General features: G+C 40.6%; 1 protein-coding gene across 4 annotated transcripts in view; it reads right to left on the bottom strand.

Annotated features, from left to right (window-relative positions):
* USH2A (usherin) overlaps positions 1-24,000 on the bottom strand; it is a 427,327-nt gene that overhangs the window by 171,537 nt on the left and 231,790 nt on the right. For all 4 annotated transcript variants that reach the window (XR_008329695.1, XM_053383154.1, XM_053383155.1 and 1 more), the window contains exon 38: positions 7,211-7,390. Coding sequence is in view for 3 of the 4 variants with exons in the window: in XM_053383154.1 (XP_053239129.1) it covers positions 7,211-7,390 (180 nt within the window). In the remaining variant the exon portion in view is untranslated. The remainder of the gene's footprint in view (positions 1-7,210; positions 7,391-24,000) is intronic.

Here is a 24,000-nt window from a genome sequence, read left to right as displayed (position 1 = left end):
TAAGCTACTATTTATTTTCATTTCATTTCAGATCTTGAGAGGTCATGCAGTGTTGTTGTTGTTGTTTAATAATATTATTAATATTATTATTATTAAATGAGGAATGAAGAGTTCAAGTCTATCAATTGATCCAAAAAAGGATATTTTTTCAATAGTCTAGTGTACTATTTTCACTTGATGGTTATAATACCCAACAATTACACCACGCTTATAGTGAAATCACAACTGATGTGACTTAAAACACAATTGTTTTCAGCATATGCACTTTGGATTCTGAAGTGAGCATGGTTTTGGAGTACAGTTTGGGGAAATGCCAATAATGGTAGAGCTACTACTTTGCATGCAGGCAGTCTGAGGTCCAATCTCTGGCAGCTCCCGGCAGGGCTTGGAGATCTGAAATCCAGGAGAGCTATTGTCTGCCAGTGTAGAAAATACTGAAAAAGATGGACTAATGGTCTTAGTATAAGGCATCTTCCTGTGTTCTTAGGCTGGTGTCCTTCTTGCAACTCAAGAGTTCCAACAAAGAATGGATCTGAAACCAAGGTTCCAATGTCTAAACAGAATACCACAGGCCACTCACTTGGAAGGTACTGAGTAAAACTACTACATCTTTTGGAGCGAAACATTCTACCCTCCTCCCCATAATGAAGATAGCTCACTTCTTCTTGTTGCTGTTTAGTCGTTTAGTCGTGTCCGACTCTTCGTGACCCCATGGACCAGAGCACGCCAGGCACTTCTGTCTTCCACTGCCTCCCGCAGTTTGGTCAAACTCATGCTGTTAGCTTCGAGAACGCTATCCAAGCATCTCGTCCTCTGTCGTCCCCTTCTCCTTGTGCCCTCCATCTTTCCCAACATCAGGGTCTTTTCCAGGGAGTCTTCTCTTCTCATGAGGTGGCCAAAGTATTGGAGCCTCAGCTTCAGGATCTGTCCTTCCAGTGAGCGCTCAGGGCTGATTTCCTTAAGAATGGAGAGGTTTGATCTTCTTGCAGTCCATAGGACTCTCAAGAGTCTCCTCCAACACCATAATTCAAAAGCATCAATTCTTCGGCAATCAGCCTTCTTTATGGTCTTTCTTTATAGCTCACTTAAGGCACATCAAAAGGACAACTTCAAGCCTTCTTGTTTCAGCAGTGTTGTGAGGAAGTAGGAACAAAGCAAAAGTCTCAGCTGCTTTTCTGCCAGGATCCTCCTTTTGCCAGTGTGAGGCAGCAGCCTACGTTGATCTCTGACACATACGTGGACAACCAGGGTCCAGTACCATCCTGCCTGTATGCATTGTGAGGATCAGAAAGCTGTAAAAAAAAATGCAGCTGAACTCTAGACTAAGCCCCACAAAAGGATACCAAAAGAGCATCTGTAATGACCAGAGCATGATTATAAAGAAGTCAAAATCCAATGCTAAAAGAATGGCAAACCCGCTGCAATATAACCACAATCTTGCAATACACATGCATGCAAATCCTAAAAGTCTAAGCAAGCATTTGATGTCTTCTTCTTTCCTTTTTTATTTTACTATTTCATTTCAAACTACTTCATCTCAAACAGGATTGGTTTTAACCTGAAAGTTATAGAATGCCTGCCTTTGAAAATGGGAAAAAAGCCAAAAGGAAAAAAGAACACTTATGGAAATCATACTTAAGGAACAATATCCCACTATTTATCCCCTGGTAAAGTGGGGGTGGGTGGGATCAGTGATTGATCCCCTCTTCTCTGCTAAACCCCACAATTCATGCCCTCAAGATGCACTTAAGAGAATTCCTTTTTGTTATCATTTTTTGTCTATATAACCCACATGAGAGTACATAAATGTGTTAGGGAGCCACGTCTATGCTGGAGGCTTGCTGAGGCTATTGCAAGCAAGAAAGCTTCAAAGCTTCCTCTGCTATGCTTAGTACCTCAAAAGTTGATATTTGGCTCACTTTGCTTGAATATATTTTTTTTTAAATCAGAAGACTAACCTCTGCATTGTAGCAAGCTCCATGCAAGCAGCATAAGAAATACATTAATCCAGCGTTTTTGTTTTTTAAAAATAAAATCATGATGTCTTCCTCTGCTGACAGTTTATTAAGATGACACTTTCTTGAGAAAGCAGACTGTTATTATTGCATCTACATAAAGTCTTTCCTTCTGAGTCCTGAACTGTCATACAGAATGTATATGTGGAAATATATTAAAGGGTAAGGCATTATGTCTTGCTATCTGCATGCATTTAATACTGGGAAATTTAAATGCTCCCATTGTAAAGTAAGAGCCCGGGTGATGTGGTTAGCTTGCAGACTGGGGAGACTTGAAAGCTCAGCTGGTCACACTCTTTCTTGCAAGCTAATCTACATCACAGGGTTGTGAAGAAGATAAAATGAGTGAAGAAGAACCATGTGTGCCACCTTAATCTCGTTGGAGGGCGGGGATATAAATGTAATGAATGAAATAAAGTTGCATTGATAAAACACTTCCATGAAGCTCAGGAGTTAAGGAATTCTGGCTACATCTAACACTCAAGCCATGTTTAGTGGAGAGCCAGCCCAACACATATCCTTCCTGAACTGAGCAGGAAGATCGGAATGGGGATTGTAAGTGGGATCACACCAGACTCCTGATCAAGGGGATTTATAGGTCAAAACCAGCACCTTGAATTTTGCTTGGAAACAAAGTGGAAGCCAGTGCAGTTGTGCCAGAGTTGGTGTTATATGTCCAGACTCTGGCTGCTGAATTCTCCACCAGCTGCAGTTTCCAAACCATCTCCAAAGGAAGCCCCATGTATAATATACTGCAGATCTGGCAAGTGTCAATAGGACAGAAAATGGTAGAGAACATTTACGCTGCCCCCTTCACTCCCCCTCCAAAAAAACCCTGGGGATTCTGGTCTGGGGATACATATGTGCTCCTACTTTGACAGTTTTCCAGGGGAGCCTGGTGCCACTTGAACTGTGACATCCTAGGCATGTGCTTCTATTGCCTACTGAACTGAGCTAGCACAACATACATTTCAAAGAAGTAGGTTCTTCCTTGCACCCTCCTCCTTTGTCTTTCTCACTGAACAACTAAACCATCCCACAAGACAACTATAAAGGAATGTATAATGTTCTCATAAATTTCTTCATGCTATTTTAAAGACCATAATTGCTATTTATTTGAGTTAATTTCAAAATTGCTTGAATGCCAGCGTCTGATTATTCTGCTGAGCTTCACACACAGACACACACACACAGACACACAACTCCTCCTGAAACATATTAGGACAAGATTAATGGGATGAATTTATTCATTTTAGGGGAAAAGAGAGCTCAGAAGAAAACTATTTCTACCTCTGCAGTATGAAATTTGTCACTAATCATTTTAAACTATGCCCTTTTATGCTTCTTCTGTCTCTTTTAGCTTTCTATGCAGTTCTTTGATGTAACAAAGACAGTTCCAGACAAGATTTCAGTTCCTCTGGAAAAAAAAGTCTTGAGGCCGAATGCAGTGTATTTAAAATTTATACACTCCATAATGCCTTTGTTCTGAACTTGAACATCATGCAAAACTTCTGTTTTCTTTCGCTTTACAACTCTGAGATCATTTGTTTTCCTGGTTTCAGCTTATTATAATGCAACACCGAGTTTAGCTGGTGGTTCCATCATTTAACTACATGCACAGTCATGGCTGACCCTTTCTGATCAATTGCCAATCCATACAGGTTTGACTGATAAAAGAGCCAATTAGATTTAAGCAAATTAAGGGACATCACCAATGTCAACCACTTATTAAACCAAATGCCAAATTCCATGCATACAAAACACTAATGCACCAAGTCCCATTAAGAGTTGAATTCTTAACCCCATTAGTAACTCAAGACCTCTACAGGGGAAGGGTCACAACAAAGTTTCATATTTATGGATTCACATTTGGATCTTGTTTTTATTTTATTTTTTTATATTATTTTCTAAGAACTCTTGAACCAGCACTGAAAGAATGAGGATAGTTGATAAAAATGTAACCCCATCTTAAAGAGATGTTCTTAAAAATGACTCTAAACACTATTCTCAGTTATTTAAAATATTACTATGCAAAAATCTTCAAAATATGTCTTTCTTGCTATGTTAAAATTTTAAAGAATATTACATAACAATCTTTTAAATAACCGAACTAATCGAGAGTCTAAAAATGCTACACTTTTTAACAGCTGTATTTTGTTGTCACATACAAATAATTTCCATTAACCTTCTATATAATTATACAATTAATTTTTATCCAAGATTTTATTTTAAAAATAACAACATTTAAAAGTATCATGTTGGTGTTTTGGTTTGTTTTTACTATTGCAAATAGAAAAACTCACACTTTGCAAAAAAATTACTATTAGCCAAGAATTGTTATTGTTCATATCAATAAATTACATTTCCTTTTGGTGAACTTACAGTAATTAACAAATCAATAGATTTTATGCTGAGAGTACATTTGGGATAATAATTTCTCTTGATTAGATTACACAGGTAAATCATTTGTTCTTTCAAACACCATGTCAAATATGCTATTGTCCAAATCAAGGGATATCCACCAAATATTCAAAACAAGTTCACTCCACGGGAGCTTGCTTCAAATTAAATAAATAAACCAATTTCCCATTTTATCACAGGGAAATGAATGGATTAATCCTAGCAATTAAGGCATGCTTTCAGTTCAAACCTTTACATATTTCTCAATTCCCATTCTTCATTAACTGATATGAAACCTTATGATTTCAACACCTGCTAGAGAACACTGAACACAGCCACAAAATCTGCAAGGGTGGCTGAGTTTTTATCAATAGTATCTCACAGAGTGGTGAATGGCACTATTTAGTGGGTTGAAACTCCAATGAAAATACTCATTATTACATGACTCCAATGAACTCCAATGAAAATACTCATTTTTACATGACTGTTTATTTGTATATATTTTAAAATTTTCTATATGGATGTTTTATGATGGCCTATATTTGCAATGCCTAATAAACATTTGGCAAAGTAAATACAGCCACAAAAGGTAGTTTCTTTTGGAAAAGAATATACACATCCCCCTGTTTTGTAGGCTACAGTTCTACACATGCCCTTCAATTAAGTGAACATTTCGGGGGGGGGGATAGTAATTGATTGTTACAGTTCTGCTTCTGCCCTTTAAGAGAATGGCAGAGGGGGTGGCAGAAAGCAGGAGTAAACTGCACAATACCAATCTACACCAAAGTTAGCCAGATTATAGAAACCATCTGGTAAGCAGCCGTCTCATGCAAATAAACGAATTTCCTACATTTCACACTTCTGGTGTAAAGGATGTGTTTTGTGAGAAAAACAAAGAGTTAAGATAAAGAAAGGATCATTACCTCCCTAACACACTTTCAAGAGCTGTTGTAGAGGAAGATTGAATGAATCAAAGGCAGAACAGTCATTTGAAATAACTGGAGGAAATATACACTAAAGGAATGTGTTAGGTCCCTGTATTCATCACTGCAACTACAAGGGTCAGGAATATCAGCCACAGAAGTCACCACACTTGGCCACCAAAGAAGAATTCTGGATGACCCAACGGCTGCAAATGATATTGTAATCACTACATATTGATTCAGTAAGCAAAGTCCACAATGTAACACTATGAACCGTGTTCTTGTGCTTTTTGGCACCCCACACCCTATAAATCAAGTAAACATCCTGGTTAGGTGTGCCAATTCCTGGCTGGTGGCGTTATGCAATGGCACTGGTTTGGGAACAGAGCTAAAAGGATCAGCTAAAAGGATAAGCCTGCATGAAGAATGCTTGTCTTTCAGAAAGAGAACCAGCACATACCCAAATGCCCTCCAAAGCTGGACTTTTAAGCCAAAGTCTTCAGATCACCTTCAGTTAAGCTTGCAAATCTGATAAATTCCTCTTACCAACTGGTTGCGACAGAGTGCTGCAGTTTACTGTTTCATTTTAAAATGTGGCATTAGGGCCTAGAGTGTTAATGCACTCAAACAAAATTATTATAATAAAACATAATGGCAAGGTAAATATGGATTATAGAATGTCCTATATATCAGTGCTTTTCTCATATGTGCTGGTTCATTTATTATTCATTTCAGTACGAATCACAGTCCACTGGACAACGGGATGGGAAATTTCTTTAATAACTTCCAGTGCTAATTTAATTCTACTTAAACACACATAGTCTAGTGAATGCCACATGCTTTTCAGCATGATTTTATGTGTAAATCAGGATAATATGTTTTCAGATCATTAAGTAAAAGGAAGCATGAACTAAAACCTATTTAATCAATGAGGTATTGCTTTTAAAGTACCACAAGGTCATAAAAAAGATCATTTCAAAGCTATACGTTTCCTAATTGTAATCAACAACAATCAAATGATGAAAGAAGCTATATCATAATTCCTAGAATAAGTTGGCATAAATATTAAATATATGCCCATCTTTAAAGATGCTCTGCTTTTTTGTGAGTCTCTCTCTGTGTGTCATAAGCACCACTACCCTCTCATTCACAGCCAGACACACACACACAAAGCCCACCTAGTTCACACTGCAAACACCATTCTGGAACAAGGAAGGGACGTAGGTAGGGTCGGCTGAGGTTTGGGCTGCTAGCAGCTGACCAAGAAACTTTAAAAACGGAATAAAACGCAGTCCCACCCATATTGGGAGAGGTCTGCAGTGCAAAGGGTGGTTTGTGTCTGCTTGCAGCGTGGGTTGGATGGCGCCTGAAACAGTTTCTCATGTTTCCAAAAAGATTGGTGACTGCCTACCTAAACAGAAGGATGGAAATAAAGGCCCCTCTGTACTACACATTTAAAGCAGTTGCATATCACTTCATGGCTTCCCTCAAATGATCCTGGGAAGTATAGTTTGTTGACGGCACTGAGGGTTGTTAGCAGGCTCCCATTCCCCTCATAGAGCTACAAGTCCCACAGTCAATCTCTCTTCCCAGGGAACTGTTAGGTCTGTGAAGAGAATAGGGGTCTCCAAACAGCTCTCAGCACTCTTAACAAACTACATTTCCCAGGATTCTTTGGGGGAAGCCAAGACTGTTTATAAAGTGGTATGATACTGCTTTAAATGTATAGTGCATATTGGGGCGAAGAGGGCAGTGACAGCACAACTACACCCCACCTTCAAATATTTAATTGTGACCAGAAACTGCTCTCATGAAAATGTTTGTGTGCTTTACTTGTGATGGGGTGGGTGGAGAACATTTCATCATACTTACCCGAAGGAGGTGTGGCGGTCATCACAGGATCACTCATCGCATAGCCTTGACTATTGGAAGCATTCACCTGAACTGTGTAGTTTGAAAACGGAATTAGTCCTCCAATGGGCACCCAGATATTTGCTTCTTTGCTGGTATGCAAAATTTTTGTCCCATTTAAAATAGTATAATTGCCATTAGCTGGAAGAGAAAGAGAGAAAAAGCTAAAATTTCTCTGACTGCTAAAGCTCATCCATGTTAAAAAAAGAAACAAACATAAATTGTTACAATATTTCTCAATAATAATCACATGATCATTAACAGAAAGCTGTAAGTCATAAAGAACAATTGTCATAGCAGACAGGGCTGGAAAAGTGAAAACCATAAAGCGGGTGTGTTGCTGGCCGAAAAATCACAGTATCAAGAGTCTGTAGAAGGGGGTGGGTTTAATCGCCTAGGTGAGAGGGTGTTTGAGAGAGTGGAAATGAGGGTTTTTTTGGTGTTTTCTGCTGTTCCTGGGTTGTTCTTATTCAGCAGACCTAATTTATTGTGGCTGGCTGTTCATTATTTTATTTATTCAAAGGTGGCTGACTTATTTTAAAATCTGAGGAAAATACTATAGAATATCAACAACCAGAACTTCATTAAGCATTTAATTATGGCTAAAGAGTACAGTGAAGAGTATACACACTTAACTCGTTTATGATGTAAAACTGGGAAGGAAAGCAAATATTTTATAGTAGCAGCTAACATGGTGGCGCTGTGATGTAAACCACTGAGCCTTGGACTTGCCGATCGGAAGGTCGGCGGTTTGAATCCCCGCAATGGGGTGAGCTTCTGTTATTCGGTCCCTGCTCCTGCCAACCTAGCAGTTCGAAAGCACCCCAAAAAGTGCAAGTAGATAAATAGGTATCGCTCCTGCAGGAAGATAAATGGCATTTCCATGCACTGCTCTGGTTTCACCAGTAGCGGCTTAGTCATGCTGGCCACATGACCTGGAAAAAACTGTCTGCGGACAAACGTTGGCTCCCTCGGCCAGTAAAGCAAGATGAGCACCACAACCCCAGAGTCGTTCTCGACTGGACTTAACTGTCAGGGGTCCTTTACCTTTTTAACATGATGTCCTCCAGAAGTTGTGGACTACAGCTCTCACCATCATTGACCATTTGCCATGATGGCTGAGGCTGATGGAAGTTTGAGTCCATCACATCTTGCAAGCATCACTTTGGCTAAACCTGGACTAGGCTATGCATTTTAGACCAGCTTGATATAGACCAACAGCCTAGGTCAGGACGTCCCCAGCACTGAATGCATCAGCAATGGTGTCTACATACTTGATGTGGGAGACAATTTTGTCTACCTGGGCTCCACCATAACCAGCAACATCTCCATCGATGCTTAGCTCGACAAGTGTATTAGGCAAGGCAGTGACGGCAATGGCTCACCTCTCCAAAAGCGTATGGGAGAATGTTATGCTAATGACCCATACCAAGATGAAGGTCTACCAGGCTTGAAGAAGAAGAAGAGTTTAGATTTGATATCCCGCTTTATCACTACCCAAAGGAGTCTCAAAGCGGCTAACATTCTCCTTTCCCTTCCTTTCCCAAAACAAACACTCTGTGAGGTGAGTGGGGCTGAGAGACTTCAGAGAAGTGTGACTAGCCCAAGGTCACCCAGCAGCTGCATGTGGAGGAGCGGAGACGCAAACCCGGTTCACCAGATTACGAATCTACTGCTCTTAACCACTACACCACACTGGCTCTCGTGCACTGCTTTATGGCAGTGAGCCTTGGGAAACTTACACACACAGACCCATGAGGAACTCCTCAACACCTTCCACATGCACTGCATCAGTTTTTGGGCATCACATGGCAGGACAGAGTCTCAAACAAAGATGTGCTTTCCAAAGCCCACATGTTCCCAGCATGTTTGTAGACTCCTGTCTATGCTGACTTGGTAATGTCCACAGAATGGAAGATGGCAGGATCCCTAAGGACATACTCTACATGGAGCTGGCTTCAAACACCAGACCCACTGGCATATCAACTCTGCATTGCAAAGGTGTCTGCAAACATGACACGAAGGCCATGAACATTAACCCTGCCATCCCTTGAAGATGACTGCAGTGCCTAGAGACAATCATTCAGGTTGTGTATCCACAGCAGTGACCAGAGGAGGAATGACTGCTGGGAGCAGCACAAAGAAACAACGCCATAGTACATCTGCATCAGCACAACTGGTTGCCTTCATCTGCCCCAGCTGCAACTGAACACTTCTCTTCCATATTGGTCTCTACAACCACATCAGGAGCTATAACACTCTAACAGTTTGACTTCACTTGAGGTGCACTCTTCCACTGTCTCCCAAGACAGATGGATGCCAGTAACAATTTTCATGTATTATTCCCTTGCATTTAATTATACAATTTTTTTAAAAGGAGCTACATTTTATCCCATTTACAGATTACAAATGCAATGAATCATTCACACAATCCTTTTTCCCACTTGCAAGAAGTGTTATTTTCCACTGTATGTTCAGTATGTAAGATCCACTTTCAGCTACACAACAAATATTAGTATTTTTGTTTTTAAATGCTTACGATAAAAAGCTATCAGCAAAGCAACACTTTGTTCTGATGCCTAGATAACAACAGTAATACACAGTAATTATATAATTAGTTGTAACATTAAGTTCTAGTTATAGCAGAATGATTACTTGGTAATTATGAGAAGTATATAATTACTCAATAATTATGAGAAGTATGTAATTACATAACCATTTTATTCAGCTCCCCCCAAAAATGAACTTGCACATTTATAATGAGTTAGGCAAAGCAGGAGTTCAAATTGCTCACTGCTTCAAATTCCAACTGAGGAGCCAGTGACAGATCTCCTAACATGAATTATGTACAGAACAAAGGTTTCTTATCCAAACAATTTGCAGTACTGGCAACTAAAATATTAGGAAAATCTTATTCTCTCTCTCACTCACACACACCCTTTTCTTTAAGAATGCAGGTCCTCAAATTACTCATGCTGGCAGTGACACACAGTGTGCAGCTTTGCCACTTTTCACTGCATAAACTTGACTTTCAGTGGGCTGGAAAATGCAGCCACATTGGTTCAGCCTGAAAGAAAGTGCGACACTGATAAGCATTTCATATCATTTGATGGCATTCCTGACTAGTTTGCCTCAGCTTGGATCCTATTTGTGAGTATAAGTGGGTAGTGCATTCCTCTTTCCATTTTTCATATGTGTCCTTCTTCGCACCTGACTCGCAATTCTAAACACAGCGGTTTGACAACAAGAACGTGCCTCATGCCTATATTAGCAATAGCCTGGGATACTGGGAAGTTTCAAGGCAATTGTTCTTCCTCCTGTATGGTTTGCACTGAGGCAACTATTTATCCTATTTGTTTCAGCCTTTCCCTTTCCTGACAGGATCCTCAACCAGGATGTTTTCATTAACCCCTTACTGTCAACTCCATTCAGCAAGGATATGTCCGCGAAGGAAGCTTCTAGAACCAGCCTTTCCTCATGGAGAGCCAGCAGAAAGTTGTTCAGTAAGCAGGCAATCCTGGTTTGGGGACTAATTCATACAACCATCTCTCCCTAACAGCAGCCACTGCCTCAAAAAAAAACCCACCGTTAACCCGGATGACTTTTAAAGGGGAACCAGATAATTTCATGGAAGAATAAGCTTGTCAGTGGCTACTAGTCATGATTGATATATGCTGCCTCCAAATTTACAGGAAGTGGTTGTTGGTGAAGAACAGCTAGAGAAGGCAACTGACCTCATGTCCTGCTTGTGGACTTCCCAAGAGATATCTGGTTAGCCATAGGTGGAACAGGAGGCTGGACTTTGGTCTGATCCAGCAAAGTTCTTTTTATGGATATAGTGGTATGTCAAAAGCCAATCCAGCACAAATACATAGCAGAAATACAGAAAAGGCTTATCTTCTACACAGTGGCGGAGGAAGGGGGTCCGGTAGGGGCGGGATGACCCGGGTGTCATCCCTGAGGGGGGTGACATTGCCATGCCTCCCCCGGGGATACTCACCACAGGTGGCACCCCCCGGGACGCTCGACGTGGGCAGCTTAAAAAAGTCACTAAAGGGAAACAGTACTGAGTGAAGCCAAACAACTCAGGCCCATTTTGGAATTCCAAATACGACCAATATCTAGCTGCTATTAAATATTACATCACTGAGATTACAATAAGGCTTTTTTTTTCTTAAAATAAATGAAAAGTGGACTTCAAAAGCCTTTCATTTCAAGGCATTGAAAAATGACCCATAAATTAGCACTTATTTACTTTTCCTTCTCATGGCTTCTTCAAACATGCTCCTCTACAAGCACAACGAATAGAGTGGGGCAGGGGAGGTATATGATATTGTCCTTTGTGCTCCATTTTTATTGCAGAAAGTGCCCCTGCGTGTAAATATTAAAAGAGGGGGTGGGTGCGTATTTGTAGCCTCATTCTAAATCTTTGTGTCTCATCAAATAGAATCTTAGGCTGAGGGTTTAGGGCAACAGACCAGTACAATAATAAGGGGGGGTTTAAAATTATGGACAACCTTTTAGGGTCCCTATGTGAAAAATACAGTTGGAAAGAAATGCCAGGACCCAAAGGTAAGCCTCCTTGATCTTCCACCATCTTTTGTTAATTATATCATCATTGTAGCACTCCAAGAAATTCACACAGAGCAAAAGTTCCATGCAACCTAAGTGAGGTTTTCCTTTGAAGCAGAGACCCATGGGATCTGATCTTTTGGATTGACTGCTCTCTTTGGCAGCCTGGGCCACCCCCCATTGTGTTCACTAAGATCAGTTTGTGTAAGTAGCACTAATAAACTGACAAGGAAATGCCATGGAGAGCAATGGAGTGGGAAGATGAAGGCAGCTTTCTGTTCCTTATACTGCCTACAACCTGTAGATCATGCAACCTTTTTTTATATAAAAAAAATAGTAATAATACTTTTATCTCATAGACTCACAATGCCTGCTGAGAAGAGGAGGGTGAAAAATAAATGACCCTTTGACTCAAGTGTATTTAGGGGCTTGTTCAATACAAGGAGGTTCACAAAGGAGATGTATTATAGTCCAGAAAAGTCTGCAGGCTATCATATCCCCCGCTGCGTGAGCAAAGGTGGGAAATGTACAAACCACAGATATGGAAAAGCTCATTTAGAAAACAGCCCACACCACTCTGCTGTTTCTAACTATGAGTCAAGCACAATTTTATGTGCCTTGTTAGAAGCAAAAATAACGAACTTGTACCGAGTAGCAATCGGTGGATGGAACTTGGGTGAAAAAGGATCAATAGAGGTTAAATGTAATAAATGAGATTAAAAATATTTTCCATACACAGAGATAACACAGAAACGACTGCTTTTTAGAGATAAAAAATAATGCCAATGATGACGGAATGGCTATAAAGATTTGCAAAAACTTCTTACAAAACAAGCTGAAATTTATTTTGTTCTTATTTATGATTCATAAATTCATGATGGTGGCAGCATTTTCCCAAGCTCTTGATTGGCTTGGAGTAATTATCCAAATCCCCTACCCTTGGGAAACTCAGGAGGTTTACAACCCAATTTGCTGCCCAGCAATCTCCCTGCCGGAGCTGACGGATGCTGAGGACTCCCACACTGCTGGTTCTGGGGGACTTTAACATCTTATTCACTGGCAGGTCACACTCTGGACCTTGTTTTCTCAACTGGGCAGGAAGAGGGTGATCTGAAAGTGGATGGTATTGACACCAGAACCTTGTCATGACCAGATCACTTCCTGTTGAGGTTTATGCTTTCAGCACCTTTTCCCCTCCGCAGAGGCAGGGTACCTTTCAGGATGGTCTCCGCCTTGAGGCTGATGGATCTGGTGGGCTTCCAGATGGCTCTGGGGGATTTTCCAGCCGGTATGCCTGGTGCTCCTGCCAAAGCCCTGGCCAACCTCTTGAATATCCAAATGGCTCAGGCCATTGACAGAATCACCCCAAGTGCCCTCTCCAGCTTTGTGGAGCCCGCTTGGCTCTTTGGGATACTCCAGAGCTTAGGACAAGGAAACAGGCTATGAGACTGCTCAAATGTGAGTAGAATGTAATTGAACACCACTGATGGCTCATCATTGCACCTACCTAGTGGCAGTGAAGGCAGCAAAGATGGTATACAATACATTGAACCTCCATTGCATCCTTATTGTGTCAACTGGCAGAGCATCTCTGGGTAGTGAGAGATCACTTACAGTCTGGGCTGAAGGAGGTGGTAGAACCAATGGGAGCTCACAGTGGCTTGTTTTCATCCACTGGGATCTTTACTCCACTATTACAGCAGATAAAGATCAAGGGGCGTCCAGAGCACTGTCTAGTCCTGTTGGATGAGTTTCAGTTAGTAAGAATTGAGGGTGTGGATAAGATGCTTGGATTGGTCAGGGTGACCACTTGCACTCTGGACCCTTGCTGCTCTTGGGTGGTAAAAACTAGCAGGGAGGGGACAGCTGGCTTGGCCAGGGAGGTGATTAATGCTTCCTTGTGAGAGGGGGTGGTTCCTGCCTGCTTGAAGGAGGCAGTGTTACACGCTGAACTGTTGCTTTGCATTGGTAATGGACTGGATGAGAGCCAACAAACTGAAGTTGAATCCAGATAAGTCTGAAGCACTTTTAAGGGGTGGTTCCCTAGACTGGATGGATGGGTGGGTGGAAGGTTGCTTCCTCTTGATGGGGGTCGCACTTCCTCTGAAGGAGCATGTAGCTTGGGGGTTCTTCTGGATCTTTTACTGCTGCTTGAGGCTCAGGTGGCCTAAGTGATGTGGAGAGCCTTCCATCAGCTTGGGCTGGTGGTCCAACTGCTCCGCTATCTGGATGGGGATAACCTAAATTCTGTTGTCTATGCTTTGGTAACCTCTAGGTTGGATTACTGCCTCTGAATATAGTTTGGAAACTTCAGCTGTTACAGAACTCAGCAGCCAGGCTGCTCACCAGGGCAAAACAGATTAAGCATATAATGCCATTCCTAGACTGACTGCACTGGCTGTGAATTAGTTTCTGGGCCCAATTCAGAGTGCTGGTTTTGGCCTATAAAGCCTCATATGGCTCAGGACTGCCATAACTAAAATACCCACCTCTACTCATATGAACTGATATCAAACTGCAATCATGAACCTGCAATCAAACTCTGAGGCCCATCTTTGTGTGCACCCTCCACAAGAGGTCTGGAGGGTGCGAACATGAGAACGGCACTTTTCTGTGACGGCTTCCTGTTTCTGGAATGCTATCCCTAGGGAGGCTTGCCTGGAAACTTCATTACATATCTTTCGGTGCCATGCAAAAACATTTCTCTATAACCAGGTCTTTGGCTGCTTGACATTCAATGGCATTTGTGCTTGTGAGAGGTGGATTACTGCTTTGGTTTTGATTTTGGGGTTTTGCACATTTTGTGTTCTCCTTTTGTATTTTTATGTGAACTTCCCTGTGATCTTCGGATGAAGGGCAGTATACAAATTAAATAAATAGATCGATTTCAAGCTAATTTCACAATTTCTTTGGGAAACTTGCCCACCTTCAGTAGAGAAGGGAATCTCATGTCTTGTAGAGAGGTGCCTCTTACTACTGCCATTTTATCCTGCTAGTTTCTATATAAAATGATATGCATAGATTAAAAATATCTATCTGACAATCTATCTGGGTAAAAACTGAGGTAATAAAGTGTGCTATTATGGGCACATACTATAAGCTTCACCCAATGCTCCTATTGATGAATGAGCATGCAAATGTAAGGGAATTGTTCGAAAGAGGTTCTAAAGCATGTTTTTTTCTTTAATATTCATGTAAATAGGTGCATAAAACTCTAGTGGATTGCTGGTGCATGAATTACTGCTGTCCTGGGTCCATCATCCTATGGGGTTCACTAGACTGAAATAACATAAATGGGCATCCTTTCCCATTCTTCTTATAATCATTGTCACAAGAATTTTAATGCCTCATATATTCCCGTAATTTTTTTTTCCCTGTGAGCTGTACTGTTTTGACCTTTTCAATATTCTGTAATTTGACTGGCTGGCCATTTCAAGTTCTCTCCTTTTTACAGCCTTATTAACTTGTGGGAAAGAGGTGAAATGGACAGCCAATCAGAATACATAATATTGCAAAGGTCACAGTAGTGCAGTATAGCACCAAGCAGACATGGAATACTATCTGGTAGGCATTAGCATTCCAATTTCTTATTCATGTTACAAAGATTGTAACAGGAATAGAAAATGGCACAACATCAAGCCATTCATGGCAAAGACTGTAATAGAAAAGGAAATAGAATAAACTAAATTCATTCTTTTTTGCATTCAGAAAGAGGAGTTCTCTTTATCCCATACTTCACCTCGCTGAATGAATGTATACGTGAAGAAGCAATAGTACTGAATGGCAATATCCACTCTGATTCACTGAATTTACAGCAGTCATTTTGTGTTGCTAATCCAATCATTTTAACAGTTCAGAGTCCCCTTGCCAAGTAACAAAATTGCTCATGGTCATGTACAAAGAACACATCAACCTTAAAACATTAAAGCCTATTTTAAAACACTAATTCAAAGCAACAAGAAAGGCAGCATAATAGAAAAATAACACATCTGGAAATAACTGAGAAGTGGTAGTTGCAGAAAGCACACCGGAAGGTGACTAGGTAGAACTCCCTGGTTAGGAATTTGAGACTAGGTGCCTTCAACGAAGCAGGCCTTGCTGTGCATTTCATGGCCTCGTGCTACCTACATAGCATGTAAGCAATTAAAGTACAGTCATGGGAAAAGGTAAATACGCTAGTCAGGAAATGTAAATTCAGACAATCCAACTGCAGGTCAAAGATGCATGTTGGAGGATACCCTATTCCTAGAGTTAATTAGTAACTGGATAAGATTGTAGAGATACTTGCAACGGGTTCGAGGGTCTACACGCGTGCTCATGAGTAGGTTCAATTCAGCAATGACAGACAAACCTAGACAGCATCTTAAAAAGCAGAGACATCACCTTGCCGACCAAGGTCCGTATAGTTAAAGCTATGGTTTTCCCAGTAGTGATGTATGGAAGTGAGAGCTGGACCATAAAGAAGGCTGATCACTGAAGAATTGATGCTTTTGAATTATGGTGCTGGAGGAGACTCTTAAGAGTCCCATGGACTTCAAGAAGATCAAACCTATCCATTCTGAAGGAAATCAGCCCTGAGTGCTCACTGGAAGGACAGATCCTGAAGCTGAGGCTCCAATACTTTGGCCACCTCATGAGAAGAGAAGACTCCCTGGAAAAGACTCTGATGTTGGGAAAGATGGACAGCACAAGGAGAAGGGGACGACAGAGGACAAGATGGTTGGACAGTGTTCTCGAAGCTAACAACATGAGTTTGAACAAACTGTGGAAGGCAGTGGAAGACAGGAGTGCCTGGTGCGCTCTTATCCATGGGGTTACGAAGAGTCAGACACGACTAAACGACTAAACAACAACAACAACAAAGTTCAATTCCTTGTACGATTGTTGAACTGGAACTGCTTCATCTTAACCCATAATTGCTTCCTCCAATTCATCACAATGGCATCACAATGAGCTGAACTTTTCAGTAACAGATCAAACAAAACCTTAGATCTTGCATTTTTCATCACATTCATCTTCCTAATATTCCTGTAAGACAGCCCAATATTGTTTCCACTTTACACATGGGAAAATTAGCTGAGATAGATCACTTTACAATTAATTCGGAGGAAGAGCTAAAATTGTCTTACTGATCAACTTCTATTGCAGTGGTTCTCAATAAATCTGAAGGAGTTGCAGGAGAAGTTTTGTAAGGGCCACAAAAAGAAAACAAAGGAAAAAAATTGTGCACTGAAGTTCTCTGTCTAGCTATCTTTCTATCTTTCTTTCTGTCTATCAGGTAAAACAAAACTCATGTTTGTTTGGCAGTACTTTTCTTTTTTACTTGTTTATCAACAAGTAGCCTAATTTGCATGGATGTTGCAAACTGGATTTTCAGTCAATTACAAGTTTGGGGAAAGTGGGCCTCTGCACCATCAAAAACATTTAAAAGCCTAATGTCATTTTTGTTCAGCCTTTGCACTTTTCTTTGTGAATGGTGCTTTCAAATAATTATGAAAACTGATTTTGAGTTGATGGATGAGTTGGCTGTTCTTGCAGTTGGATCAGAATTTCAAGCCCTCTAATTATACTATAAAAGTGAAGGTACATAGCAAGGTGTTTAAAAATTGGTGTAGCCTTAATGCAAAAGAAGTCAGTTATGCCTCTTAAAACATATTCCTGTCCATTACTTTGTGAATTCAACTCTGAGTACTCTTCCCAAGGTCTACACCCTGTAAGTTCCTTTGTTTATATTGTAACAAGAAATCCCCCAAGTCCCAATTCTTTAACAAGTTGTTTAACCAAACACCTCTCCAGGCTGGAAGAATTTAATTGCTTCTCAATGTCATAAGGTAAACAAAATAAGGATCCACACAGGGCATATCTTAATTGAGCAATCAGAACACATGACAGCAATAGATCATTTTCACCACTGTTGTTCTTTGAAGCCGATGAGACCTTAAACCATTTCCAGAAACTACATGGTTTCAGTAAATGTCCAGATTAAACAAACACAATATATGGAGTGTCCTGTGCCCCTCACTTTTAAAGATATCCTATCCTTTCTATTGTCTTCTGTATATAGTTTTACTCAAAGAACAGTGCATGAATTCAGTTGAAGAGTTTTCTTTTTCAATATGATCACAGTGAGTGTAATATAATGTGCTTCAGCAGCAATCTATACACAGAGCCAGAGGCTGCTGAGACACTAACTAAGGAGCCAAATCAAATTGAAGACTCTGAGCTGACTGAAGAACAGGAGACCACTGCGCCCGAGGCTGCTGGACAGGTGTACCCAGTAAAACCTCCTAGGTTACCAAGCCCTTTAGGGCCAGAGCCCAGAACCTCATGGGCACCTTCGCCTGAGGAACCAGATGCCCCCCCCACATGTCACTGGTTCAGCAACACAAGAAGCACACAAGAAGCCCTGCCTCCATCCTCCATGAGATCTGGCATTAGACCAGAACATGGTGTGATGCTTATGTGAGCAGAGGGTGGGGGGCAGGTATCTCTAATAGACCTACACGAACTGTGGCAGATCAGCTCCTGCTAATCAAGGTGGAAATGCGGGGGGGGGGGGGTTATGGCTGGTTTTTTGCTGTACTAGCTCCAGTGCTTGAAAGATCTGCAGAGCCTTGAATCCCACAGATCCAAAGTATCTGCATTCCTGCAATAAAATGGCCTGTTTAGTGGCTTTCCAGTGGCTACAACGGTGGGAGATCTGGTGGTGCTGGCTGCCCACCAATTCGGGCAGAGCACATTCCCCCCAAAAGTGGTACTCCTCTCTGCTAATGGATGCTGGTGGGGAGACAACATTACTGCATGCTAAACCACCCTTCCCAACATCAACTTTGGGGTGGTGGTGGTGAAGATTGCAGCCTATCTTGTATTCAATGTGAATTCAGAGGTTTCTGCTATGGATGTATGCCTGAGGAATTCAGATCTACAAAAGACTTTCAAACTTCTTCAGGAAGGATGCTGACAACTCCAAATTATGCTGAATTCTTCATGTAACAAAACTGAAAGTATATTAATTATGACCTAATCCAGTTTATGCTATGATGTTGGTCCTCCTACTGTAAATCTTACTGAGTCGAACTTTTGCTTTGGGGAGCTCACCTCAAACAACTTAAGCAAGACAGCCAGTCATTAGTGGTGTTATGCAAAAGTTTATAGAATTACACTTAACTTGGAGAAAGTGGATAGAGAAAAGTTTTTCTCCGTCTCTCATAGCAGTACAATTTTTTCAGACCGCCAATGAACTTGAAAGCCAGGACAGATAAAAAGTACTTCTTCACACTGTGCACAATTAAACTTTGGAATCTGTTCCCACAGGAGACAATGATGGCCACCCAAATGGGTGGTTTTAAAGGACGATTGGACACAGTCACTGAGGATAAGGCTATAAGTGACTATTAGTCACAACAGCTAAGCTCTGCCTCCATGGTTAGGGGCAGTGAGACTTCTGAAAAGCAGTTGATGGAATATCAGTTGCTTGAGGAGAGAGTGCTGTTGGGTGGGTTCACCACCTCCTGATTGAAGGTTACCCACAAGGCACCTGGGTGGCCACTGTGCGAACAGGATGCTGGATTAGATGGGTCGCTGGCCTGATGCAGCAAGTTTTCCTTATGTTCTTATTACAGCCAGGTATTAAAAATTTAAGCAACTATGCCACACAACTTTCCTAGAATGCAAAGTATCTGTTCAAACCACGGCCCTTTGCATTAAACAGATTCATACTTTTAATAAATTTAATCCCCCAAGAAACCTAAAAACAACAAAATCTGCTTTGTAATATAAATGTTAAACCTAAAAACAACAAAATCTGCTTTGTAATATAAATGTTATACAAGTTGTGTTGTATATCCTCCCATACAATAAAAGATTATGAATTGGTGTTCATAATTCATGGTTGTCAATAAGAGTTCTCAGTTCTCCAGAGATGCTATGGTACAGAGACTAGTTAAGCAGCCCGGGGGGGGGGGGTCCAAATCCACAATCAAATATCTAGATTGATTGTGTCACTTACACTTGTATTGATTCCAATTGGAGAAACTGACCCAGGAGAATAATAAAAATGTGGAATAAAACTGATTTATGATAACAAAATAAATCCTTTTGTGAGCAGTAATGAACCGGTTGCCTTTAACATGGTGAGTCACAAACCATTTAAAAATATAAATTTGCTTTTGGAAGAGTGAAGTAGTGAAAAGAAACCATTTTATTAAAAGTCATATAATAAATACAGATATTGTCAACAAAATACCCTTAGTGTCAAAGTGTACTACTCCACTAAGAATGGAAGTTATATTCAACATGATCCTGACATTGCTAGCTGAAATTTGCACAACTTCATATATGATAGGCTTCTGCATAAAAGGAATCAGAAGAGAAATGCTGGCCAATAGGATAAAATGCTGAAATCTGTGAGGCCAGGTTCAATATAAAATACAAATGTAGCTGCCAACTCTATGTAAGGAATAAATTAGTAATAGTGACCTATTGGTGTGGCTCACATGCTACGCTAAACTGTGGTTTAGTGCTATGTAGGCGCTGTGGTCTAAACCACTGAGCCTCTTGGGCTTGCCAATCAGAAGGTCGGAGGTTCAAAACCCTACAACAGGGTGAGCTCCTGTTGCTTTGTCCCAGCTCCTGCCAACCTAGCAGTTCAAAAGCATGTCAAAGTGCAAGTAGATAAATAGGTACTACTGTGGCAGGAAGGTAAACAGCATTTCCCTGCACATTGGTTTCTGTCATGGTGTTCTGTTGTGCCAGAAGCGGTTTAGTAATGCTGGCCACATGACCCAGAAAGCTGTCTGTGGACAAACACTGGCTCCCTCAGCCTGAAAGCGAGATGAGCACCACACCCCATAGTCACCTTTAACTGGACCTAACCACCCAGGGGTCCTTTACCTTTACCTAGATAAGTCTGAATAAGCCTAAGGGGAGCAGTGAACTTACACAATCTTCCCTCCTCCTCCATTGTGAATGGGAGGAGGACTTCTGACCAATTAAGTTTCATTTTTTTAAAATCTCAGTGTTGTGCTTGAACCAGGGATCCTGGTTTGAAACAAACTAATCAGTTTCATAATAAGTTAGCTTCCAACCATAGGTCCTATTGATTTTTTGATGCCAATGCAGGCACTGATGCCAAGTTTTGATTTGTAGTTTGTGATTCAGTTATAATTTCCATAGGGAGGCCAACGTGGGAGGGGAGTTAGTTGTCCCAATATTCTCACAAAGTACAAAACCATAAGCAACGTTAAAGCATCGGAGGGAAATGCCACAAAATATAATTTATAGACAAAATATTTGCAGACAATAATATATAAAGTGAGAAATCCTTTCTCCATCCACTATTCTGGACAAATTCTCCATCCACTATTCTGGACAAATTTCCTTTTCATGCAGTTCCTAGGTTAAGCACCATTGTTTCAGACAGTCCCTCTTTCCACCATATTGAGGATCCATGCACACTATCTTCTTAATTTAATACTAATTATATTTATCACTTACACAGAACATTGTAATACACTAACTAATTAGTCCTCACCACTCCTGGGATATAAAGTATTATTATCCTTCTTGAATAAAGATACAGAAAATTATAGAAAGGTTAAATGAACTGCCCAGGTCACAGAGTAAATCAGTAGCAGGTTGGAAATAGTCAGCCTCTTGGTATCACATTTATTTAATAAAAGTCTTGAAACAATGGAAGTGTTATTCCACATGTTATATGTGTGAGCCCTTCTCCTTGACATACTAGTAGATTTAAAAAAAAATTCCCCAGAGGTGATCATATAAACATAAAACATTCCACCTGCAGCCTGAAATTGTTCAGTTCAGGAAAAGTTTCACAATTATGATATAAATTGGCCCTGTGTTTTGCCATCCACTTCAGTCACTGACTTCAGAGCCAATGTGGAACTTTTAAAAATTATTATTAGACATATATATATAGTTAAAGAAATTAGTGATTTTTTTAAAAAATGACTTCCTTTCAAAAATAAAGGTAACAGGAAGAACTTCCCTTGAAAGCAGAGAGACACCAATATCCCTGTGTTAGCCAGCTGCACTAGCTTCCTGCAATTCAATTAAAGCTCAGGGGAAGACAAGATGAAATAACTAGTCTCATGGGTCTTTTGCAGATTAGGAAGCATGGGAGAAATGTTTAATGGAAAGAAAAACACATGGAACCATTTGCCAACATGAAACAGTAATGTTAGAGAACCCCAGAGGGTAAAAAAGGGCAGTGGGGAGGTTGGCACAGTACCCTGCCACTATGCCCACATGGTACTAACCTTCCAGCCATTTCACCTCTTTTGGTAAGCAGCTTAAAGTAAAATGTGAAGCACTCTATGTCTTATACTGATGTGGGGAAGCTTACCCTTACCAACTTCTCAGCTGTGATCGTTTGCTTCCACTTTGCAGTGAAACAGAAATAAGATGAGCCTACACATCAGGTCTTCAACAAATATATGCCTTAGTTGAACTCAGTACCTTTATTTCTGAAGGATTAAAGACTATTAATGCTGTACAAGTTCTCTCTAGAATTTGTACTGAAGCTGTGAGTGGGAAGCAAGATATGAAACAGCCTGGCAAATGATCTAAAGTATCCTGCTTGGTCTTCAGTTCAGTTTTACTAATCACATACATGTGAACGAAAAGTCCAGCAGAGATTCTGGTTTCAGCTTTCTCAGAGCCAAATATTTAAGCAACAAGGATAAAGAGTTCAGCTCAGGATAAAGCTAAATGCCAAAGTTAAGGATGATGTTTACTCAGTGTGCAAACTTGTATTCTGCTCCAGATGATTATTGTGCCTAACCAATGAAAGCATATGTATTCAGTACCCTGGACAGAGACAACATTTCTTTCATCCCTTTTAATTTATTAGTACGTGTGTGCATCCATGTACGTTTATATATACTATACTTCTACCAAATAATTGACGAAACTACACATTATATCTATTCAATGGCTGCGCCGATTTGCTACATTCCATGGTTATCTTCCTGGTGAAAATATTAGAAATATTCAGCCAGAGACACCTGTCTTTTCATGTGAAGACTCATCTATAAAACCCTCACAGTATAATATCTATATACTGTATAGATCATGTTTCACAAAACAATAACAAAAAATGTCACCGTCAAAACTAAGAATGCAATGCAATCTAATTTTCTATGAAAGTGAGGCAATTGTCACAGTTAACGATTGAAGAACTTCCTTGGCCTCAATGCTGATAGCTCTGGATTTGGGAGCTATCTCAGTGAGTATTTTTTTTTAAAAAAAAAGTTTGTGTGCTTTCTGAGACTGTTGGCACATGAGCACTGATGGTGATGTCTCTGTGATGAGTGCCCTATTGAATCCTGGGAATTGTAGTTTGTTTTTGCCTGCACAGCCAACAAATCATGATAAGAGCTGCCTGAAGATCTATTATACACAGAAACAGACACACTTTAAAAATCTGCAGACTCAGGAACAAGAGAGCATTTCTGAGGAGGATGCGGTACAAAAATCATGTTTGTAGGAAATGATCACAATAATTGACTGAAACTAAAAAAAAAAATACTCAACAATAAACGCTCCTGCTTAGTCAGGTTGCCTGGCTACCTGGTTCACAGCAATCAACAAGAGTTTTATCAATAATTTCGCGTTAACATTAATGAACTCTTTAGGGTTCTTTAAGGAACATTGATATGCCTGCACAAAGAGAACTGGCTTCCTAGTTCATGTAGCTTCAAGGCCATCATATTTGTACCTTTGTCATGAGAATGCTGGGTTTGGACACATGGCCTGCTTATGTTGACCACATAGGCAGAGAATTCTATTTTACCTCTCAAGCTGGCAAATAATTCCTAGAAGAAATAGTGCCTGATGTGTACAACAGTCAACCAGCAAAAACACCTGCCACTACCTTTACAGCAGGGCTGGGGAACGTATAGCCCTCCAAATGTTGCTGGACCATAACTCCCATCATCCCTGCCCACGGACATGCTGACTTGGTCTGATGGGAATTCCAACAAGATATAGAGGGCCAGAGGTTCCCTACCTGTGCTATACAACATCCTGTTTCATGGGCTTATGATGAGTGTAAAACTACTTATAAGGGCTATGTGTGCTGAAATATTTGCATTTTTGCAGGTTCACACTTATTATTTTTTCTGTGGTGGCAACTTACTGGATATCTGCAGAATAAA

The sequence above is a fragment of the Podarcis raffonei genome, chromosome 3 (assembly GCF_027172205.1).
Source record: "Podarcis raffonei isolate rPodRaf1 chromosome 3, rPodRaf1.pri, whole genome shotgun sequence".
Lineage (NCBI taxonomy): Eukaryota > Metazoa > Chordata > Lepidosauria > Squamata > Lacertidae > Podarcis > Podarcis raffonei.
The sequence above is the reverse complement of the archived record's forward strand: the minus strand, read 5'-3'. Positions and strand labels throughout refer to the sequence as shown.